The sequence below is a fragment of the Bos taurus genome, chromosome 9 (genome assembly GCF_002263795.3).
Source record: "Bos taurus isolate L1 Dominette 01449 registration number 42190680 breed Hereford chromosome 9, ARS-UCD2.0, whole genome shotgun sequence".
Classification (NCBI taxonomy): Eukaryota; Metazoa; Chordata; class Mammalia; order Artiodactyla; family Bovidae; genus Bos; species Bos taurus.
Window position 1 is genome coordinate 67,724,132 of NC_037336.1, and position 18,972 is coordinate 67,743,103.

General features: G+C 39.5%; 1 protein-coding gene across 2 annotated transcripts in view; it reads right to left on the bottom strand.

Annotated features, from left to right (window-relative positions):
• Positions 1-11,613: 11,613 nt before the first annotated feature.
• ARHGAP18 (Rho GTPase activating protein 18) overlaps positions 11,614-18,972 on the bottom strand; it is a 133,006-nt gene continuing 125,647 nt past the window's right edge. For both annotated transcript variants that reach the window (NM_001434920.1, XM_059889630.1), the window contains exons 13-15: positions 18,338-18,462; positions 14,548-14,609; positions 11,614-13,166 (exon numbers count right to left, since the gene is read on the bottom strand). In NM_001434920.1, the coding sequence (NP_001421849.1) occupies positions 13,075-13,166; positions 14,548-14,609; positions 18,338-18,462 (279 nt within the window). In that variant the 3' untranslated portion in view covers positions 11,614-13,074. The remainder of the gene's footprint in view (positions 13,167-14,547; positions 14,610-18,337; positions 18,463-18,972) is intronic.

The window sequence follows — 18,972 nt, forward strand, 5'->3', positions numbered from 1 at the left end:
GTTTATCTTGGTGTGTGGTGTTAGGAAGTGTTCTAATTTCATTCTTTTACATGTAGCTGTCCAGTTTTCCCAGCACCATTTATTGAAGAGGCTGTCTTTGCCCCATTGAATATTTTTGCCTTCTTTGTCAAAAATAAGGTACCCATAGGTGCATGGGTTTATTTCTGGACTTTCTATCTTGTTCTACAGGTCTATATTTCTGTTTTTGTGTCAGTACCACACTGCCTTGATGACTGTCACTTTGTAGTATAATTTGAAGTCAGGAAGGTTGATTCCTCCAGCTCCATTCTTCTTTCTCAAGACTGCTTTGGCTATTTGGGGTCTTTTGTGTTTCCATATGAATTGTGAAATTTTTTGTTCTACTTCTGTGAAAAATACCATTGGTAATTTGATAGGGGTCGCATTGAATCTTTACATTGAATTTCGTAGTATAGTCATTTTCACAATGTTGAGTATTCCTACCTAGGAAAATGGAATATCTCACCATCTGTTTATGTCATCTTTGATTTCTTTCATCAGTGTGATTTTCTGTGTACAGTTCTTTAGTCTCATTCAGTTCAGTTCAGTTGCTCAGTCGTGTCCAACTTTTTGCAACCCCATGAACCATAGCATGCCAGACCTCCCTGTCCATCACCAACTCTCAGAGTCCACTCAAACACAGGTCCATTGAGTCAGTGATGCCATCCAACCATCTCATCCTCTGTCATCCCCTTCTCCTCCTGCCTTCAATCTTTCCCAGCATCAGGGTGTTTTCCAATGAGTCAGCTCTTCACATCAGGTGGCCAAAGTGTTGGAGTTTCAGCTTCAACATCAGTCCTTCCAATGAACACCCAGGACTGATCTCCTTTGGAATGGACTGGTTGGATCTCCTTGCAGTCCAAGGGACTCTCAAGAGTCTTCTCCAACACAACAGTTCAAAAGCATCAATTCTTTGGTGCTCAGCTTTCTTTACAGTCCAATTCTCACATCCATACATGACCACTGGAAAAACCATAGCCTTGACTAGACAGATCTTTGTTGACAAAGTAATGTCTCTGCTTTTTAATATACTGTCTAGGTTGGTCATAACTTTCCTTCCAAGAAGTAAGCGTCTTTTAATTTCATGGCTGCAGTCACCATCTGCAGTGATTTGGAAGCCCAGAAAAATAAAGTCAGCCACTCTTTCCACTGTTTCCCCATCTATTTGCCATGAAGTGATGGGACTGGATGCCATAATCTTAGTTTTCTGAATGTTGAGCTTTAAGCCAACTTTTTCACTCTCCTCTTTCATTTAGTCTCTTTCAGTTTTCTTCAAAAGTCATTCAGTTATTTTTGAGTAATATTTTAGATAACAAGAATCAAGAAGCTCTTGAACTAAGTATAGAAATATAGATAATATCAGATATTAGAAAATTTTAGTGAAAACTATTTTACGATCAAGTTTTCTCTATAAAATATGAAAGAAAAAGAACACTTTGATAAAATGTCTTCCATTTCCCCCTTGCCTCAACTGTCCCAGCTAAATTCAGCAGCTTCCAAGTACTGGTGGTAGTGATGATTTATTTGTTAAGTCATGTCTGACTCCTGTGACCCCAAAGACTATAGCCCGCCAGGCTCCTCTGGCCATGGGATTCCCCAGGCAAGAACACTGGAGTGGGTTGCCATTTCCTTCTCCATGGGATCTTTCCTGACCCATTGATTGAACTGGTGTCTCCTGCATTGCTGGTGGATTCTTTACTGACTGAGCTTCCAGGGAAGCCAGCTTCCAAGTCCTATTTACATCCAGTCTTGGTCTCAGGGTTTCCCTGGTGGCAGTGGTAAAGAATCTACCACCTGCAACGTGGAAGGTGCCAGTTCGATCCCTTGGTCAGGGAAGATCCCCTGGAGAAGGAAATGGCAACCCACTCCAGTATTCTTGCCTGGGAAATCCCATGGAGAGAGGAGCCTGGTGGGCTATAGTCCATGGGGTCACAAAAGAATCAGACAGGACTTAGCAATTAAACAACAACAATTTGGTCTCTATGAATCCATCTGGTTTACTTCTCTCAATTATTCGACATAGTTGACCATTCCCTCCTTACTAGACCAGCTGCATTCCCTGATGTCAATGACTCTCCCCCTCTGACACTACTACTATGGTTTAAATGCTCTTCCTTCAAGATCCTTTAAGTGGGAGATATACCCCAAAGCAGCCTTCTCTTGTCCCTATACCCTCAGGGACTGTATATTCCTATGGTTTTACTCTCACCTTCGTGCACACTTTCTAAATGTACACCTTTTAAATGTGTTTAGACTCATTACACACCTTAGTATTTCATTTTCTCTCCCTTCCACACCCATAATACACACCTCTTTCTTGTCCCAACACCTTCATCCCAAATCAGTACTTACCTTGTTCTAGGACTCAATATAAAGCACCACCGTCTGCTCCTAAGGATCTTTTGGAGACCTCTCTCCTCCCCATCCGATGGAATCAGCAAGTCCTCTTGACCCCAACTCTGAACATCAATATAACCTATTCTCATCCACTGTCATTGCCATAGGGCTAACTCTGAATCTTATCCCTTCAAGCCTGGATCAATCTCTGGTATCCTAATTGAGCTTTCAGCTTAGATACCCTTTTCTCTATGCCCCCCAGTATATTTTATCTACAAATAAAGTATTTAGTAGCATCCATTTCTGCCTCCCTCAAATCAGAGAGTCATTTTCTGAGACTACCTCCCCTAACACCAGCCTGTATTAATGCTACCCGCAAATCTAATCTCCTTTGGAAATGTATCATATCCTATGATTAGTTTTTCTGTTCAGTTCAGTGGCTCAGTCGTGTCCGACTCTTTGCAACCCCATGAATCGCAGCACGCCAGGCCTCCCTGTCCATCACCAACTCCCGGAGTTCACTTAGACTCACGTCCATTGAGTCAGTGATGCCATCCAGCCATCTCATCCTCTGTCGTCCCCTTCTCATCCTGCCCCCAATCTCTCCCAGCATCAGAGTCTTTACCAATGAGTCAACTCTTCGCATCAGGTGGCCAAATTACTGGAGTTTCAGCTTTAGCATCATTCCTTCCAAAGAAATCCCAGGGCTGATCTCCTTCAGAATGCACTGGGTGGATCTCCTTGCAGTCCAAGGGACTCTCAAGATTCTTCTCCAACACCACAGTTCAAAAGCATCAATTCTTCGGCGCTCAGCCTTCTTCACAGTCCAACTCTCACATCCATACATGACCACAGGAAAAACCATAGCCTTGACTAGATGGACCTTTGTTGGCAAAGTAATGTCTCTGCTTTTGAATATGCTATCTAGGTTGGTCATAACTTTACTTCCAAGGAGTAAGTGGCTTTTAATTTCATGGCTTCAGTCACCATCTGCAGTGATTTTGGAGCCCAGAAAAATATAGTCTGACACTGTTTCCACTGTTTCCCCATCTATTTCCCATGAAGTGATGGGACCGGATGTCATGATCTTCGTTTTCTGAATGTTGAGCTTTAAGCCAACTTTTTCACTCTCCACTTTCACTTTCATCAAGAGGCTTTTGAGTTCCTCTTCACTTTCTCATAAGGGTGGTGTCATCTGCATATCTGAGGTTATTGATATTTCTCCCGGCAATCTTGATTCCAGCTTGTGTTTCTTCCAGTCCAGCGTTTCTCATGATGTACTCTGCATTTAAGTTTAATAAGCAGGATGACAATATACAGCCTTGACGTACTCCTTTTCCTATTTGTAACCAGTCTGTTGTTCCATGTCCAGTTCTAACTGTTGCTTCCTGACCTGCATACAGATTTCTCAATAGGCAGATCAGGTGGTCTGGTATTCCCATCTCTTTCAGAATTTTCCACAGTTTATTGTGGTCCACACAGTCAAAGTCACCACAATAAAAACCATGGTGCAGTAAGAGCAAGCACTAAAATGCTTGGAAAGCAAAGGAAAGAAGAAGAAAGAGAAACATAGTTACATTTCCTTATAAAGCTTTAAAGTATTCCTTATCATAATAACATCTTCATTGAATTCATAGTATGCTTTAAGGCATTATCTACTATGTCTAATTTCTTAATGATGAAGGGTGTGAATTCCTTCCCTCTCAATATGAAGACAAGAATGAGGATGAATGAAGCATGTTCATAGAATGTGTCTCAAGATTCCTGGACAAAAGTGATACACAATCTCTCCATGGTTAGTTCTTCTCTTTCTCAGTAGAGTTCTTAGAATTGCTGAATACAAAGTGTGTGACACAGCAATCAAAAGCAAGATGCACCAAGACTTTTCCCACAGAAATGAGTATTTTAAAGCCACAAGTAATGATGACATCACTTCCCTTAAAAAAAAAAAAAAAAAAAGAACTTGTAACAAGGCTGCTGTCAGGTGAAAAAAAGAACATTTTAACTGTTCAGAATTGTGCCATTCTTCATAACTCTCCTTAGGAAATTCCCTTCCTGGGAAATTCCTTGTTCACTTTGGCCCTGGCTGGAGGGGATCATGACTTAGGCAGAGATGACATGAAAACTGTCATTTTGTAAAGGAGATGCAACAGAAGACAGAACTGAGCTGCCTCAGGGCAATGAGGGGTGAACATCAAGAGCAGTAAGGACAGCAGAGTGGAACTGCTTGTTTGAAAGCTTACCTGAGCTGCTTTGGTTAGGAAATCAAGACGTGAAATCTCAAGGTAAAAAAGCTAGCTTGTGACAAAGCCAGAGTGCCTTGGCTTTAGTGGGAAAGACCATAGAAGAAGCTTTTCTTGCAAACAACCTGGTTCTCTTACACAGTATGCAGGTATGTGTAAAAAAAGCCAATGGAACCTCTCAAAGACGTCTTAAGTCTTAAAGAATTAAAAAAAAAAAAAATTACATGGAGGGAAGTGGGTTCTAGTGTTTCACATGAAACCCTTTCTAGCAGATCCAAGTTATGCCATGCAATACTTTAGGACAGAAGTAGAGAAAAACAAAAAACAAGCAACAACAACAAAAGCACCCCCTCCCCACCAAAAAAAAACCCTAAATGCCAAATCCAGATTTTAAGATATGAGACTAACTGGAATGGAAATTCTTATTGCTATATTTATTAAATATGAAATTTGAGAAATCAAAGACTCAGAAAAGTAAAGAGAATGTAGTGGGACCTCTGTCTGCTAGACCAGTGATTGCCAACTGAAGATGCCCATGACCATCCTAGAAGTGAAAAAGGAACCAAATACAGAAAATAAACCAAATAAGAGTTTGCTTTCTTCCTGGGCCTCCTGGCCTGAGATGCAGGGAGAGAACTCTGTCCCTTATGTCAGTTTGTTTTTTAAAGTTAAGCTGACCTCACTTGAAGTAAGGAAAAGATGTTCTGGAATTATTTCTGTGCTCTTTACAGTGCTCCATATGCCCTGAGGAAGAGTTACTGCTACTGTTTTTTTTTTTTTTTTTTGCCACACCACACCACTTGCGAAGATCTTAGTTCCGAGACCAGAGATTGAAAGCACTGAGTCCTGTGCTTAGTTGCTCAGTCGTGTCCAACTGTTTATAAGTCCCTGGACCATAGCCTGCCAGGCTCCCCTCTCCATGGGGATTCTACAGGCAAGAATACTGGAGTGGGTTGCCATGCCCTCCTCCAGGGGATCTTCTCAAACCAGGAAGACCAACCACTAGGAATTCCCTAACCACTGAGAACCATCAGGGAATTCCCTCCTGCTCTCTCTTCAGTTTTCATTTCAGAGCTCAGTCATGTCTGACTCTTTGAGACCCCATGGACTGCAGCACGCCAGGCTTCCCTGTCCATCACCAACTCCCAGAGCTTACTCAAAATCATGTCCATCAAGTCAGTGATGACATCCAACCATCTCATCCTCTGTCGTCCCCTTCTTTTCCCACCTTCAATCTTTCCCAGCATCAGGGTGTTTTCAAATGAGTCCGTTCTTCACATCAGGTGGCCAAAGTATTGGAGTTTCAGCTTCAGCATCAGTCCTTCCAAAGAATATTCAGGACTGCTTTCCTTTAGGATGGACTGGTTGGATCTCCTTGCAGTCCAAGGGACTCTCAAGAGTCTTCTCCAACACCACAGTTCAAAAGCACCAATTTTTCAGTGCTCAGCTTTCTTTATAGTCCAACTCTCACATCCGTACATGACTACTGGAAAAACCATCACTTTGACTAGATGGACTTTGTTGGCAAAGTTGTCTCTGTTTTTTAATATGCTGTCTAGGTGGGTCATCACTGTTCTTCCAAGGAGCAAGTGTCTTTTAATTTCATGGCTGAAGTCACCAACTACAGTGATTTTGGAGCCCCAAAAAATAAAGTCTCTCACTGTTTCCATTGTTTCCCCATCTATTTGCCATGAAATGATGGGACCAGAGGCCGTGATCTTAGTTTTCTGAATGTTGAGTTTTAAGCCAACTTTTTCACTCTCATCAACAGGCTCTTTAGTTCTTCTTCGCTTTCTGCCATAAGGGAGGTGTCATCTGCATATCTGAGGTTATTGGAATTTCTCCTGGCAATCTTGATTCCAGCTTGTGCTTCATCCAGCCCAGCATTTCGCATGCTGTACTCTGCATATAAGTTAAATAAGCAGGGTGAAAATATATAGCCTTGATATACTCCTTTCCTGATTTGGAACCAGTCTGTTGTTCCATGTCTAGTTCTAACTGTTGATTCTTGACCTGCAAACAGATTTCTCAAGAGGCAGGTCAGGTGGTCTGGTATTCCCATATCTTTCAGAATTTTCCACAGTTTGTTGTGGTCCACATAGTCAAAGGCTTTGGCATAGCCAATAAAGCAGATATTTTTCTGGAACTCTTGTGCTTTTTCGATGATCCAACAGATGTTGGCAGTTTGATCTCTGGTTCCTCTGCCTTTTCCAAATCCAGCTTGAACATCTGGAAGTTCATGCTTCACATACTGTTGAAGCCTCGCTTGGAGAATTTTGAGCATTACTTCACTAGTGTGTGAAATGAGTGCAATTGTATGGTAGTTTGAACATCTTTGGCATTGCCTTTCTTCAGGATTGGAATGAAAACTGACCTTTCCAATCCTGTGGCCACTGCTGGCATATTGAGTGCAGCACTTTCACAGCATCATCTTTCAAGATATGAAATAGCTCAACTGGAATCCCATCACCTCCACTAGCTTCTGCTGTTTGCTCTTGCCATCTCCTATTTGACCACTTCCAATTTGCCTTGATTCATGGACCTAACATTCCAGGTTCCTATGCAATTTTGCTCTTTACAGCATCGGACCTTGCTTCTATTACCAGTCATATCCACAACTAGCTGGTGTTTTTGCTTTGGCTCCATCCCTTCATTCTTTCTGGAGTTATTTCTCCACTGGTCTCCAGTAGCATATTGGGCACCTACTGACCTGGGGAGTTCATCTTTCAGTGTCCTATCTTTTTGCTTTTTCATACTGTTCATGGGGTTCTCAAGGCAAGAATACTGAAGTGGTTTGCTATTCCCTTCTCTAGTGTACCACATTTTGTCAGAAGTCTCCACTATGACCCGTCCGTCTTGGGTGGCCCTACACAGCATGGCTCATAGTATTGAGTTAGACAAGGCTATGGTCCATGTGATCAGGCATGTCATAATCTCTTGATAATTCAATGGTTCCTTCTTTTCAGTCTTTTTCCTGGTTCCTTCTCCTTTTTCTCACCTCTAATGTTGGGTAGCTCCAAGGCTCACCTCTTGGTGATTTTGTCTACTACATGCACACTCATTCCCTTGGCAATCTCATGCAAGTTCATGGTTCAGTCCCATTTACAAGCCAGTAACTCCAACCCAGACCTCTCTCCTGAACTTCGGCACAGATAACTGCCTACTTGACATTGCCACTTGGATGTCCAAAAGGCATCTCACATTCAACACATCCACAATGGACTCCTGAATCCTTCCTCCCTCGAAATGCCTGACTTCACCTTCCCTATTGATGTTGTCGGAAACTGCATTCTTCCTGTTGCTCACATCAAAAATACTGTGCTTATTCTTGATTGAAAATGCACTCTCATACTAGAAACACTTTAGGCTCTACCTACACAAATATATACAGAATCTGATCACTTCTCCTCACTCCACAGCTACTGCCCTCACTATAACAGTGCCCTGATTCACTCTCAAAAATATTTTGATTTGAATGAATTATGGTCACCCTAATATAAGGCCCTCCAAGGTCTCAGTCCCCAGCCTACCCCAGTGCTCTCTTCATTATTTTCAGGGGCTCTCATTACATTCCAGCCATGATGGCATCCTTGCTAATCTTTGGTCAATTAGGCACATTTCTGCCTTTGGACCTTTGTCCTGGTTATTCCCTGTCTGGAATGCTTTCTGCCAGATATCCATGTGGCAAGTTCTTCACATATTTTAAGTCTTTGCTCAGTTTTTAAACGTTCAGTGAGACCCCCCTGTTTACTGTTGGAATGAGCCTATTCTTCCATTAACTGTCATATTTACCCTGTTCTTCATTTTTCTGTCTCTATTATACTTACAACCTTTCAACATACTATATAATTTTATTTATAATCACCCCTTTGATCAGCAGAGGACAGGTTCCAGGACTCTGGAAGATAGCAAAATTCATAAATGGTCAAGTATTATACATTATATAAAACAGTGCAGTATTTGCATATAACCTATGTATAGTCTCCCATATATTGAGTTGTCTCTACAACACATAATACCTTCTACAATGTAATGCTATGTAAATATCAATAGCTGCCAGAGCATGGCAAATTTTCAAGTTTTGCTTTTCGAAACTTTCTGGATTCTTTTTTTTCCCAAATATTTTTGACCCACAGAACCTCTGGATTTGGAGGGCTGACTGTATTTATTAATTCATTTGTCTCCTTTCATTAGAATGGAAGCACCTCGAGAGCAGAGCTCTTCTCCTCACTGATGTACGTCAAGGGTAGACCCTGCCTGGCACATATATGTAGAGACTCAGTAAATACCTGAGTATTGTTGAATGAAGAAACAAGCACATATATACTAAAGACAGAGGACATTATGTCCTTCTTTAGAATTTCCCGGTTCATTGTCTTCCTCTTATTATGATCCTTCCGCTTGAAACGACATTGACAAAATATTTAACTGTGGCTCAGAAACCACCCCACCCCTCCACTCAACAAGGATAAAAGCAGACTAACAGACTGAACATAAAAACCCTGGCACTAATCACTATTTACACTTTTCACAGTGATTCAAGAGATCTATGCTGTTCTTACCTAATTGTCTTGCAGATACCTGGCACTGAGTCTTAACCTCTTACCATGAACTCAGGTTCACTTTCAAAACTTCCAGTAGCTGAGCTGCAAAGGAATTCCTGACCAAGAGTGCCACCTACTGATCAATAGGTGAGAAATCAGGACAATGAGGTAAAAAGTACAATCCAGTCTAACTTGAAAAGTAGGAAAAGATAGGAATGAAAAATCCCATCAAGTCAGTAAAATAAATTGCTTTTCCTAAAGAGTGCTAGCCAGGAGTTTAGTCTGAATTCTATAGCAGGAGTAAGTAAATATTGTTCAATTGTAAAGAATCATAATAACCCTCTTCAGAGAAGAGGAAACATCTCCAAAATATTAACAGGTCAACTAGTTTTCTACAAACAATAGCAAATTTTCACCAGTAACTTAAGAGTTATATTTGAGATGCAAAGTAAATACATCTGTTGTTTTAATTTCCCCTTACACACATAAAAGCTAACCTAAGGAATTTTCTGTGGTGCAGTAGTTAAGAGTCTGCCTTCCAATGCAGGGGGTGTGGGTTCAATCCCTGGTTGGGCAGCTAAGATCCCACATGCCTTGGGGCCAAAAAACCAACACATAAAACAGAAGAAATATTGTAACAAATTCAAGAAAGACTTAAAAAAAAAAAAAAGAAAACCTAACTTGAGATTTAAAATTCACTAGAAAAATATTACAGAAAAAGCATTTGAGATCATGCCAGAGCAGTTATATTTGAGGTTATACACTATACTTATTTTTTGGAGGGGGGAGGTCTTAGTTCCCTGGCCAGGGATTGAAACTGTGACCTCTGCACTGGAAGTGCAAAGTCTTAACCACTAGACCACGAGGGAAGTCCCTGAGGCTATACATTATAAAGTTTCTCCTCTTTATAAGGGTAGATAGACATCTTCTTGGTTATTTAAATGCAGTACTGTTCAGTGTCAGTGAACACAGGTCATGAATTCTAAGAAGGGCTCAAAAAATAAAATGGCATTTTCATGTTTATTTGCCAATAGCTGGTACTTCTTCATTATCAAAAGCCTCTTCTGTCTCCTGCCATGAGTAGTATTTGTGATGATGATTGGCTGACATATGCTCTAGGAAGCCATTTATTTAAATCATCTATTCACTCCTAACTTACATTCTAAGCACTTGATTTTCCTTTTATATTGTCTTCATTAAACAAAAAGGTTAATAAACACTTCACTGAGAAATTAATATTTGTTGGTGGTGGTGTTCAGTTGCTAAGTCATATCTGACTCTTTTGCAACCTCATGGACTATATCATACCAGGCTCTGCTACCTTGTCCGCCACTATCTCCTGGAATTTGCTCAAATTCATGTCCACTGAGTCAGTGAAGCTATCTAACTATCTCATTCTCTGCTACTCACTTCTCCTTTTGCCTTCAATCTTCCCCAGCATCAGGGTCTTTTCCAATGAATCAGCTCTTTGCATCAAGTAGCCAAAGTATTGGAGCTTCAGCTTCCACATCAGCCCTTCCAATGAATATTCAGGGTTGATTTCCTTTAGGACTGACTGGTTTGATCTTGCAGTCCAATGGACTCTCAAGAGTCTCCTTCAGCACCACAGTTCAACAGCATCAATTCTGTGACACTCAGTCTTCTTATGGACCAACTCCCACATCCGTACGTGATTACTGGAAAAACGATAGCTTTGATTGTAAGAATCTTTGTCAACAAAGTGATGTCTTTGCTTTTTAATACGCTGTATGGGTTTACACTGTCAAAAATCAGAAAGAGAATAATACAACGTGTTTTGAAAAACCCTAAAAGTCCGTCTAGTCAAGGCTATGGTTTTTCCAGTGGTCATGTATGGATGTGAGAGTTGGACTGTGAAGAAAGCTGAGCACCGAAGAATTGATGCTTTTGAACTGTGGTGTTGGAGAAGACTCTTGAGAGTCCCTTGGACTGCAAGGAGATTCAATCAGTCCACCCTAAAAGAGATCAGTCCTGGGTGTTCATTGGAAGGACTGATACTGAAGCTGAAACTCCAATACTTTGGCCACCTCATGCGAAGAGTTGACTCATCAGAAAAGACCCTCATGCTGGGAGGGATTGCGGGCAGGAGGAGAAGGGGATGACAGAGGATGAGATGGCTGGATGGCATCATCAACTCGATGGACATGAGTCTGAATGAACTCCGGGAGTTGGTGATGGACAGGGAGGCCTGGTGTGCTGTGATTCATGGGGTCGCAAAGAGTTGGACACGACTGAGCGACTGAACTGAACTGAAAGAATAGAAATTTCCTAAGGAAAAACCTAAGGAAGGAAGCAAGTTTATACCTTCCATGTGTCTTCCCACTTTAAAAACAACACAGGAGCAGTAAATAGGAGAAATAAAAGAGTAGAAGTGGCTTTTAACAAAAACAAGAATAGCCCATTATTATACTCATGAACACATCAGGTTAAATGTAATAAATTCCAAGAAAAGATAATTTAGAAAAATGTATTTAATTATAAAAAAATTTTTAAATAAAAAAGCAATGGCACAAATCATCACAAAGGTATTTAAGTGATCATATCCACAGGCTGCTCTTAATTAAAAATTTCTGACTGTTCTCATTAGCAGCATTTTCCCCTCCTAATTAGAGTGACATCAAGAGCTTCTGAGAATGTGCAATGTTTCCTATCCTAAAGTCCTACTGAAAAGTATCATAAACACAGTTTGTGCAACATTCATGTACATCACTTTTATTCACTACACTCTAAACGTATAAAATATGGAACATTTCTCTCTCACTTCATTCCTCTTGTTTACAGTATGGAGGCTCATCTCTTATTATAATGGTTTGTGCATGAAAATTTCTGGGAATGGTCTTTCCACAGCATTGTAGTAAATTTGCTCTGATTAAAATAAGTACACAAACAAAAGCTTGTTCATATGATGGTGTCATACTCAGAAGAATAATTCTTCCTGCGACTCATTTATAAGTAAAAAAAAAAGAAAAAAAGATCCCTCTTTCAGCAGAATACATTCTCAACGACTGGATCACACTATTGCACGTATTTGTACTGCTAATATGACAACAGGTAAAGCCAGTTACAGTATTTGTACTGCTAATACGACAATAGGTAAAGCCAGCTATATGACTTTTTAAATTTCATTTAGGAGACTACAGCATACACGAAGTGATCTTCCACTCTCTCATTATCCATAATCCAGTTATTCCACATGGATATATTTTATTTATTCTGAATACGTAAGTCTTAAACAGTGCAGTAAGAATTGGCAGTTTCTGACAGGTCTGTTTTCTTGATAGTAGATACAGTTCTGAGCACATACGTGAGCTGAACTGAAACAAAATGCAAGTCTCTTCATGTGATACAGCACTAAGAAGTGGGAGGCCACTGTCTGAACAAATGACTCAAAGAGATGAATATTAATGTACGACAGAGACAGAAATATTGCTGAACTCAGTCTGTTTCCAGAGGTACTGTCTTCACATCTTGCCATACCTGATCCTGGTTACCTTTCCGGCTGAAAAACAAACCCATCTGGGGGAAGGCAGGTGTCAGGAGGAGAGAAAGGTGAAAATGCACATTATTACTGTATACATCATTTTAGAACAGAAAAAGAGGGGGAAGAGAGTATATTTTCATATTAAAAAGGGATGTCGCATCTGGACACATTCCACGGAGTGGATGAAAATAGCCTACAAGCTAATTTAGCTCCTTTCTTCTCACTCCAGAGATGTTTTCTAATATGAATAATAATAATTAACATAATCTGGCAGCAGCACAAATCTAGAACTTTTTAAGGCTCAGTGTGTCACTATTCAAGAATAGGGTATATGTGAATAATAAGAGTCCCACCATTTATTTTATTTACACTCTTGACCCAGCAAGTATGATTAAGGGAGTCCTTATGGCTGGCTATCTTCAGCATAAATCTTCTATGATGGCTTTGACTTTATAACCCACTCAGCATTGGGGTTGAGTTGATATAAGTCCTTCATGTAAGTGTTGTCATCGAGGCAGCGTTCCCCTAGGAAAGAGATGTTATATCAGTGTGATACAGTGACTGGGGAGATAGAGAGGCAATTTTAAATTTAAGCTTCGTGGTTTAACTCTGGAGTCTTACACTTTGAAATAGGTATCATTTTTTCCCACCTCTCATAATATTATAAGGCTTGGGCCAATAATGGAAAAATTAATTGAGTAGTCCTTCTCCAAATGCACAGGTTTTCAAATGAAGTTAGGAAGTTGAAAATACTGTCTGTGATGGGCTTTTAAATGGTTCTTTAAAAGTTTATTTGCCTTTATTAAGTAAGAAACCATGCTTAATTCCCAATATCTAATAGCAAAATGCACAATAAAATAAATATACTAATACTTGATTAACACAGTTAACAATCCAGATTTCTAGTGGAATTGTGACTTATTTAAATTTTTGAAGGAAACTTGATATTCTTAAATTCAAGTTTCAATATTTACTAAAATTTTTTAAGTCCTAGAAAAGAATTCTACAAAACTTATCATAAGGTATTTTCAATGACTATTTTGAATTTATTTGTTGACAATTTTACTCTTACCATTTTAAGGATCAAAAAAAGAAGGAAGGTTTACTTTAAATTTTAATAAGAAGATGAGTACAACCCATTGATAGTTATAAGTGGGCAAATAAAATATGAGACATGGTCAAAACTAATCCATTTATCCTATTTCTATTTGATAAGGTACCAATGTATGTATGTATACATATGTGTTTTATGTAGCAGGCAATCAACAATGGCAAAATAACTTCTGCATTCACTAAAAAATACCCAATACTATACCATAATAAAAGTATCAACTCGGTCTTAAATAAGCTCACTCCCTTTATTAAGATGTGCTTTCAGTATATAAAAGGGCTTCCCTCATAGCTCAGTTGGTAAAGAACCTGCCTGCAATGCAGGAGACTTGGGTTCGATTCCTGGGTCAGGAAGATCCCCTGGAGAAGGAAATGGCAACCCACTCCAGTATTCTTGCCTGGAGAATTCCATGGAGAGAGGAACGTGGCGGGCTACAGTCCATGGGGTCACAAGAGTTGGACATGACTGAGTGACTTTCACTACTACTACCTATCAGCATATAAAAAAGAAAGAGGTTTTGAAAAAATTCATTAACCATTTTAGAAGTTATTTCTATTTTAGGGAACTTGCCTTTGGCTCAAGGTCCACATAGAAGGAGCTCTAAAAGAACCAGAACAGAAAGGCCAGACCATTAAAAAAAAAAAAAAATCTCATCAACTATAGTACTCATCAACTGTCTACAGAGTGTTATATTTTACTTCAAATTTCCTTTTCTCTCCCAAAGATATAAAAAACAACCACTGGCAATGTCAAATAAGCATATGGAATAAAAGATTAAAAAAAAAATGTGCTTACCAATATTTCCTCCAATTTCATACAAAAAAACTTCCCCATTCTTGAGAGTCTGGGCAACTCCACTAGCAGGGAGAAAACAAACTGATTAGTTGCATCATCAGACAGCTTGCAAGTAAATCACTTTAATGTGCTTGGGGAATTCTAGCTTGTATGGAAAATTCATAACTTAGACATACTGTAATTATCTACACGTTTGTATTTTCCCATCTGTTAAATGTGTTGAACAGTAATAAAAATGTCACACCTGTAAATTAAAATAAACAAATGGAATCGTACATCCAAAGGTGAAATAATAAATCAGTACCTAAATTTGTAAAGTTAAAAAGAAAAGTAACATTTTAGCTGTCCATAAAATCATTAATATGGTCATCTATTTTGCATAGGGGCCAAAAAGGTCCTCATGAAACTCTAAGAAGAAATGTTTGCACATTGCATTTATTCAACAGTATTTCTCACAGGTTTGCTGTGCTGATCACTCTAATAGTGTACAAGATGAATATAAAGAATACAGCGCAGTTCATAAGCCTCCCTGTGCTAACTGTCCCAATATGGGAGGTAAATGCTCTCAAAATAGAACCAAACACTCATTACGATGACTTTACAAGTAGAATGCATCTACAGGTTTACTCTCTTCGAAGAGTAAAGTCTCCAGAACATTAGGTTTAACAGTGGCAACATAAAGTGCTTTACAAACATCTCTATTATCTGGAAAACTTACCAAAAATCTGATTTAATACGCCTAGGTCAAGCCCTAGAATCTGGTTTTTAAGTACTCTCTGGTAGACTCTGATGCACAGAAGGGTTTGTGAACCACTGACCGAGGACCGGAGGACAAACTCCCCGGAACTGACAAGAGAAAACCAGGGCTGACTTTTACCCAAACCAGCAGAAAGATGTGATGCAGCAGAAGCTCTCCTAATCAACCATTCAGTGGCCCCTCGAGTTACCCAGCTCCATCTACTCTGCTGTCCACAGCACCCTGACCACTCAGGGCTATGGGAGTTCTCGCGCTTACCATCCTCCCTGTTGAGCCATATCCTGACCAAGAGACAACTCACTTTGCTTCCAAACTGGGGTATGCTTATTTTTGAAACTAAATAATTTAATAATTACATTTTCATTTTTAGTACAGCATATAACCTGATAAACTATAATGAGAGCCATTATTTTTACGAAAACCAAATGGAATGTTTTGGGAGACGGAAAAAAATCTAGTCAGGTTATTGTTCTCAGATTGCCTCTCCAATATTTATATTCTTATTTTACTTTAAAGAAACCTAAACTAGATTTTCTGGTATACATTACCTTTCACTTAACACTAATCAATAAATCCATAATTAAAGAAAAGGCAACAGCTATTACCAAAGACTGGCGAATGAATGTATAATTTATTGCACATTTATTTTATGTCATTTGTGTGTTCTTGGCTTCAGTAGAGAAAGCAGGGGAGGAAAAGGATGGAGGGAAGTGGGGTTTCCCACTGTCCCTGTACAAGTGGAAGGCAAAGAAGGAGAGCAAAGTCACGGAAGAAAAGATACATATAAATATTTATTGAAAACATCACTTATTAGATGGCCCAGACAGATAATACTATGTACTTCATGGTCATTTTCCTATTTAATTATCACACGGCTATAACGTGGGTCCACTTTTACAATGAAGAGCCTGAGACTTACAGAGATGATAAAAACTAGCCTAACATATAACAGGAAAATCTAGTATTTGGATCCGTATTATCTGGTTCCAGCATCCCCAAGCATAAAAGAAAGGGCTGAGCACTGGGAGGAGAAAAGGCAAATGGACTAAGAAGTTTGCTAGACCTCTCTTTGGGTGGAGCAGGAGGGGAGGAGAGGTGGTAGAAGAAAGGATTCTGCTTTAGTGGGTAGCACATGTTTGCTTAATAAAAGCACCACAAACAGTAAATCCAAACAGACAAAGGGCAATTGTCACAAAACTGGTACTTTCTTATAAGAATATGTCTACCATTATCCTACTCTACCCTAACTATAAAAGTCACAGTGGAGTGTATCATACAACTTCAGAGTCACACCTTGTATTACCTACAAGCAGAGGAGCACAACTGCAGATTAAATTGAGCATCTGGGTCCTGCAACTAAACACTGCATAAATTAAACTATGTCTAGCCTGGAAGAGCTGCTTATATCTGAAGTCTGGCCAGATCTTCAGGTACACACTTTGGGAGAGGATGGGAAGCCATTCCCAATGGGAAGAATGGCATCTACTTGGTCAGCTCAGGGAATAGAGAGGAAGTGGATTGATTTCCTCGAGGCAGAGAGACCTTTTAGGGAGCAAAGACATCCAAGAAACTCCAACTGCTCCCAGAACCTTCCCCCCCACACACACCAATTCCAACTGGTCCAGGAATTAATCCCCTCAAAGTCCATCTACTCCCAGACTCTACATCAGTGGTCCCCAGATCCATGATGATCTCTTGGGGTTAAACAGAGGGGTTAAAGGACTTCCTTTGGGGACAAACCCCAGATTTAGAATTTAGCTCCACCACCCAGGTGACAAGTGACCTTGAAAGTCTCAAGTTTCCTTATCAGTAAAATGGAGGTAATGATAGTACTTCCCTCAGAGTGTGGTTGAGAGGGAAGTTTAAGCCCAGAATTACCAATAAGCCTCTCTTTTATTTCATCACCATCTGTTAACTACACAGGCTCATGTCTTCTTCCAATTTACAAACCACAAGGGAAGACACTTTAAGATATTTTTTATACCCTTTTCAACATCTAGCAGAGGGCCATAGACAGAGCAGAGACATATTAAATACATGCAGTTCTGTATTAAAACTGGAGAAATTTTGACAGAAAACTTGAATGAAAGAATGAAGAGATTAAATTCTATTGGAGATGAAATCAGTATAAAGAAGCTAAACAGCTAATGCCTCTGAGGTCTCTGACTTTAAAAAAAAAAGTTAGATTTATTTATTTCAATAAGTGGAAATGAGAAAGGAAAGCATTAAAATATAATTTTAGCTAAAAATAAGAATTTGAACACTGAAATATCCATACCCTGTTTGAACCTCCAAAATTCAAGAAAAGATATCTCAAACATGTCTCAAAAAGTGTGTATTGGGAAGGTGTGAGGGAGGTTCAAGAGGGAGGGGACATATGTATACTTACGGCTGATTCACATTGTTTGTTGTATGGTAGAAACCAATACAACATTGTAAAGCAATTATTCTCCAGCTTAAAAGGGATGCCAATGGCTTTCAAAAGACTCCTCCTGCCTCATCAGCCCCATAACAGAGGGGAAGACGTGGTGGTCTCTACTGAGGAGGGTGTGCTTTGACCTGTGACTTCAGAACTCCTTTGGCCATCTGTTCCCTCTGAATTCTTTATACCTTCTGTCTTAAAATTTAAGCGTTTCTTTGTATTCATTATATTTCATTGAAAAAGTTGTATCTTTTGTTTTAATCCCACTGTATCCTAATTAGTGATTTTCCTAACAGACTACACATAGTAATTAACCTCCAATCACCATATTCTGGAAAGATTACTGAGTAGTGTCATGTGCCAAGTCCACTGCAGACAGAGTGAAGGAATGCTCAGACCGCCTGCCTGCAACACGCTCAACTTGAACACAAACTACACGCAATGAACTTGACTCATTCCAACAGTATTATTTTTAAGTCTCCTTTTCTCTTCTGCTAACATTTTAAGTCCTTCACACCAGCCATCGTTTAGAAAAAAAAGAAAAAAAGCAGGGAGGGAGAGAGAGCAAGTGAGTGATACCATGCAATAATTAAAACAAAACAGGCCTCTACCTTTCTTGGCTGAGAAATCTGGCAAGTACATCACTGGCTTTGAGTTCTTCAGTTAGCTGTATTGCCATGGAAACTTTCGAAAGATGGGGAGCTTGTACTCGAATCACTCCCTGAGGAACGTCAGCCTGCAAAGCAATCATGACACTGGAACAAAGCTGGCAGCAGCTGGAACGTGTAACTCTGTACAATGCATTATACGGTAAGTGTGCTTAACTACTATGCATTTTACTTCACTACATAAAAACCTTAACTACTGTATAATGTAATTTACTAAATTACATCAAACCTCAAATATCCTCTTAATGGTGATAGGGGAACTTTATAATGCCTGTGCAGTAATGCTTAATTATTTTTAAAGATGTAAAGAATGACAGCAATAACCATTACTGCCATATTAAGTGCTGATTTCTGAGTATTATCTACTGGAGGGTGCTTCTTCATGTAGCAATTTATGAAATTGAATCAGAATGAAGTTACTTTGCGGGCTATTGCAATGTATGCATTAAAAAAAAAAAATCTTCCTGCACATTCACAAAACTTCACAAAAATTTTGTCCCTGAGAGTATTAAAATAAATGAAGCATACTTTTCCAATACATTTGTATTGTGTCAGTACCTCACTCGGTTGATAAGCAC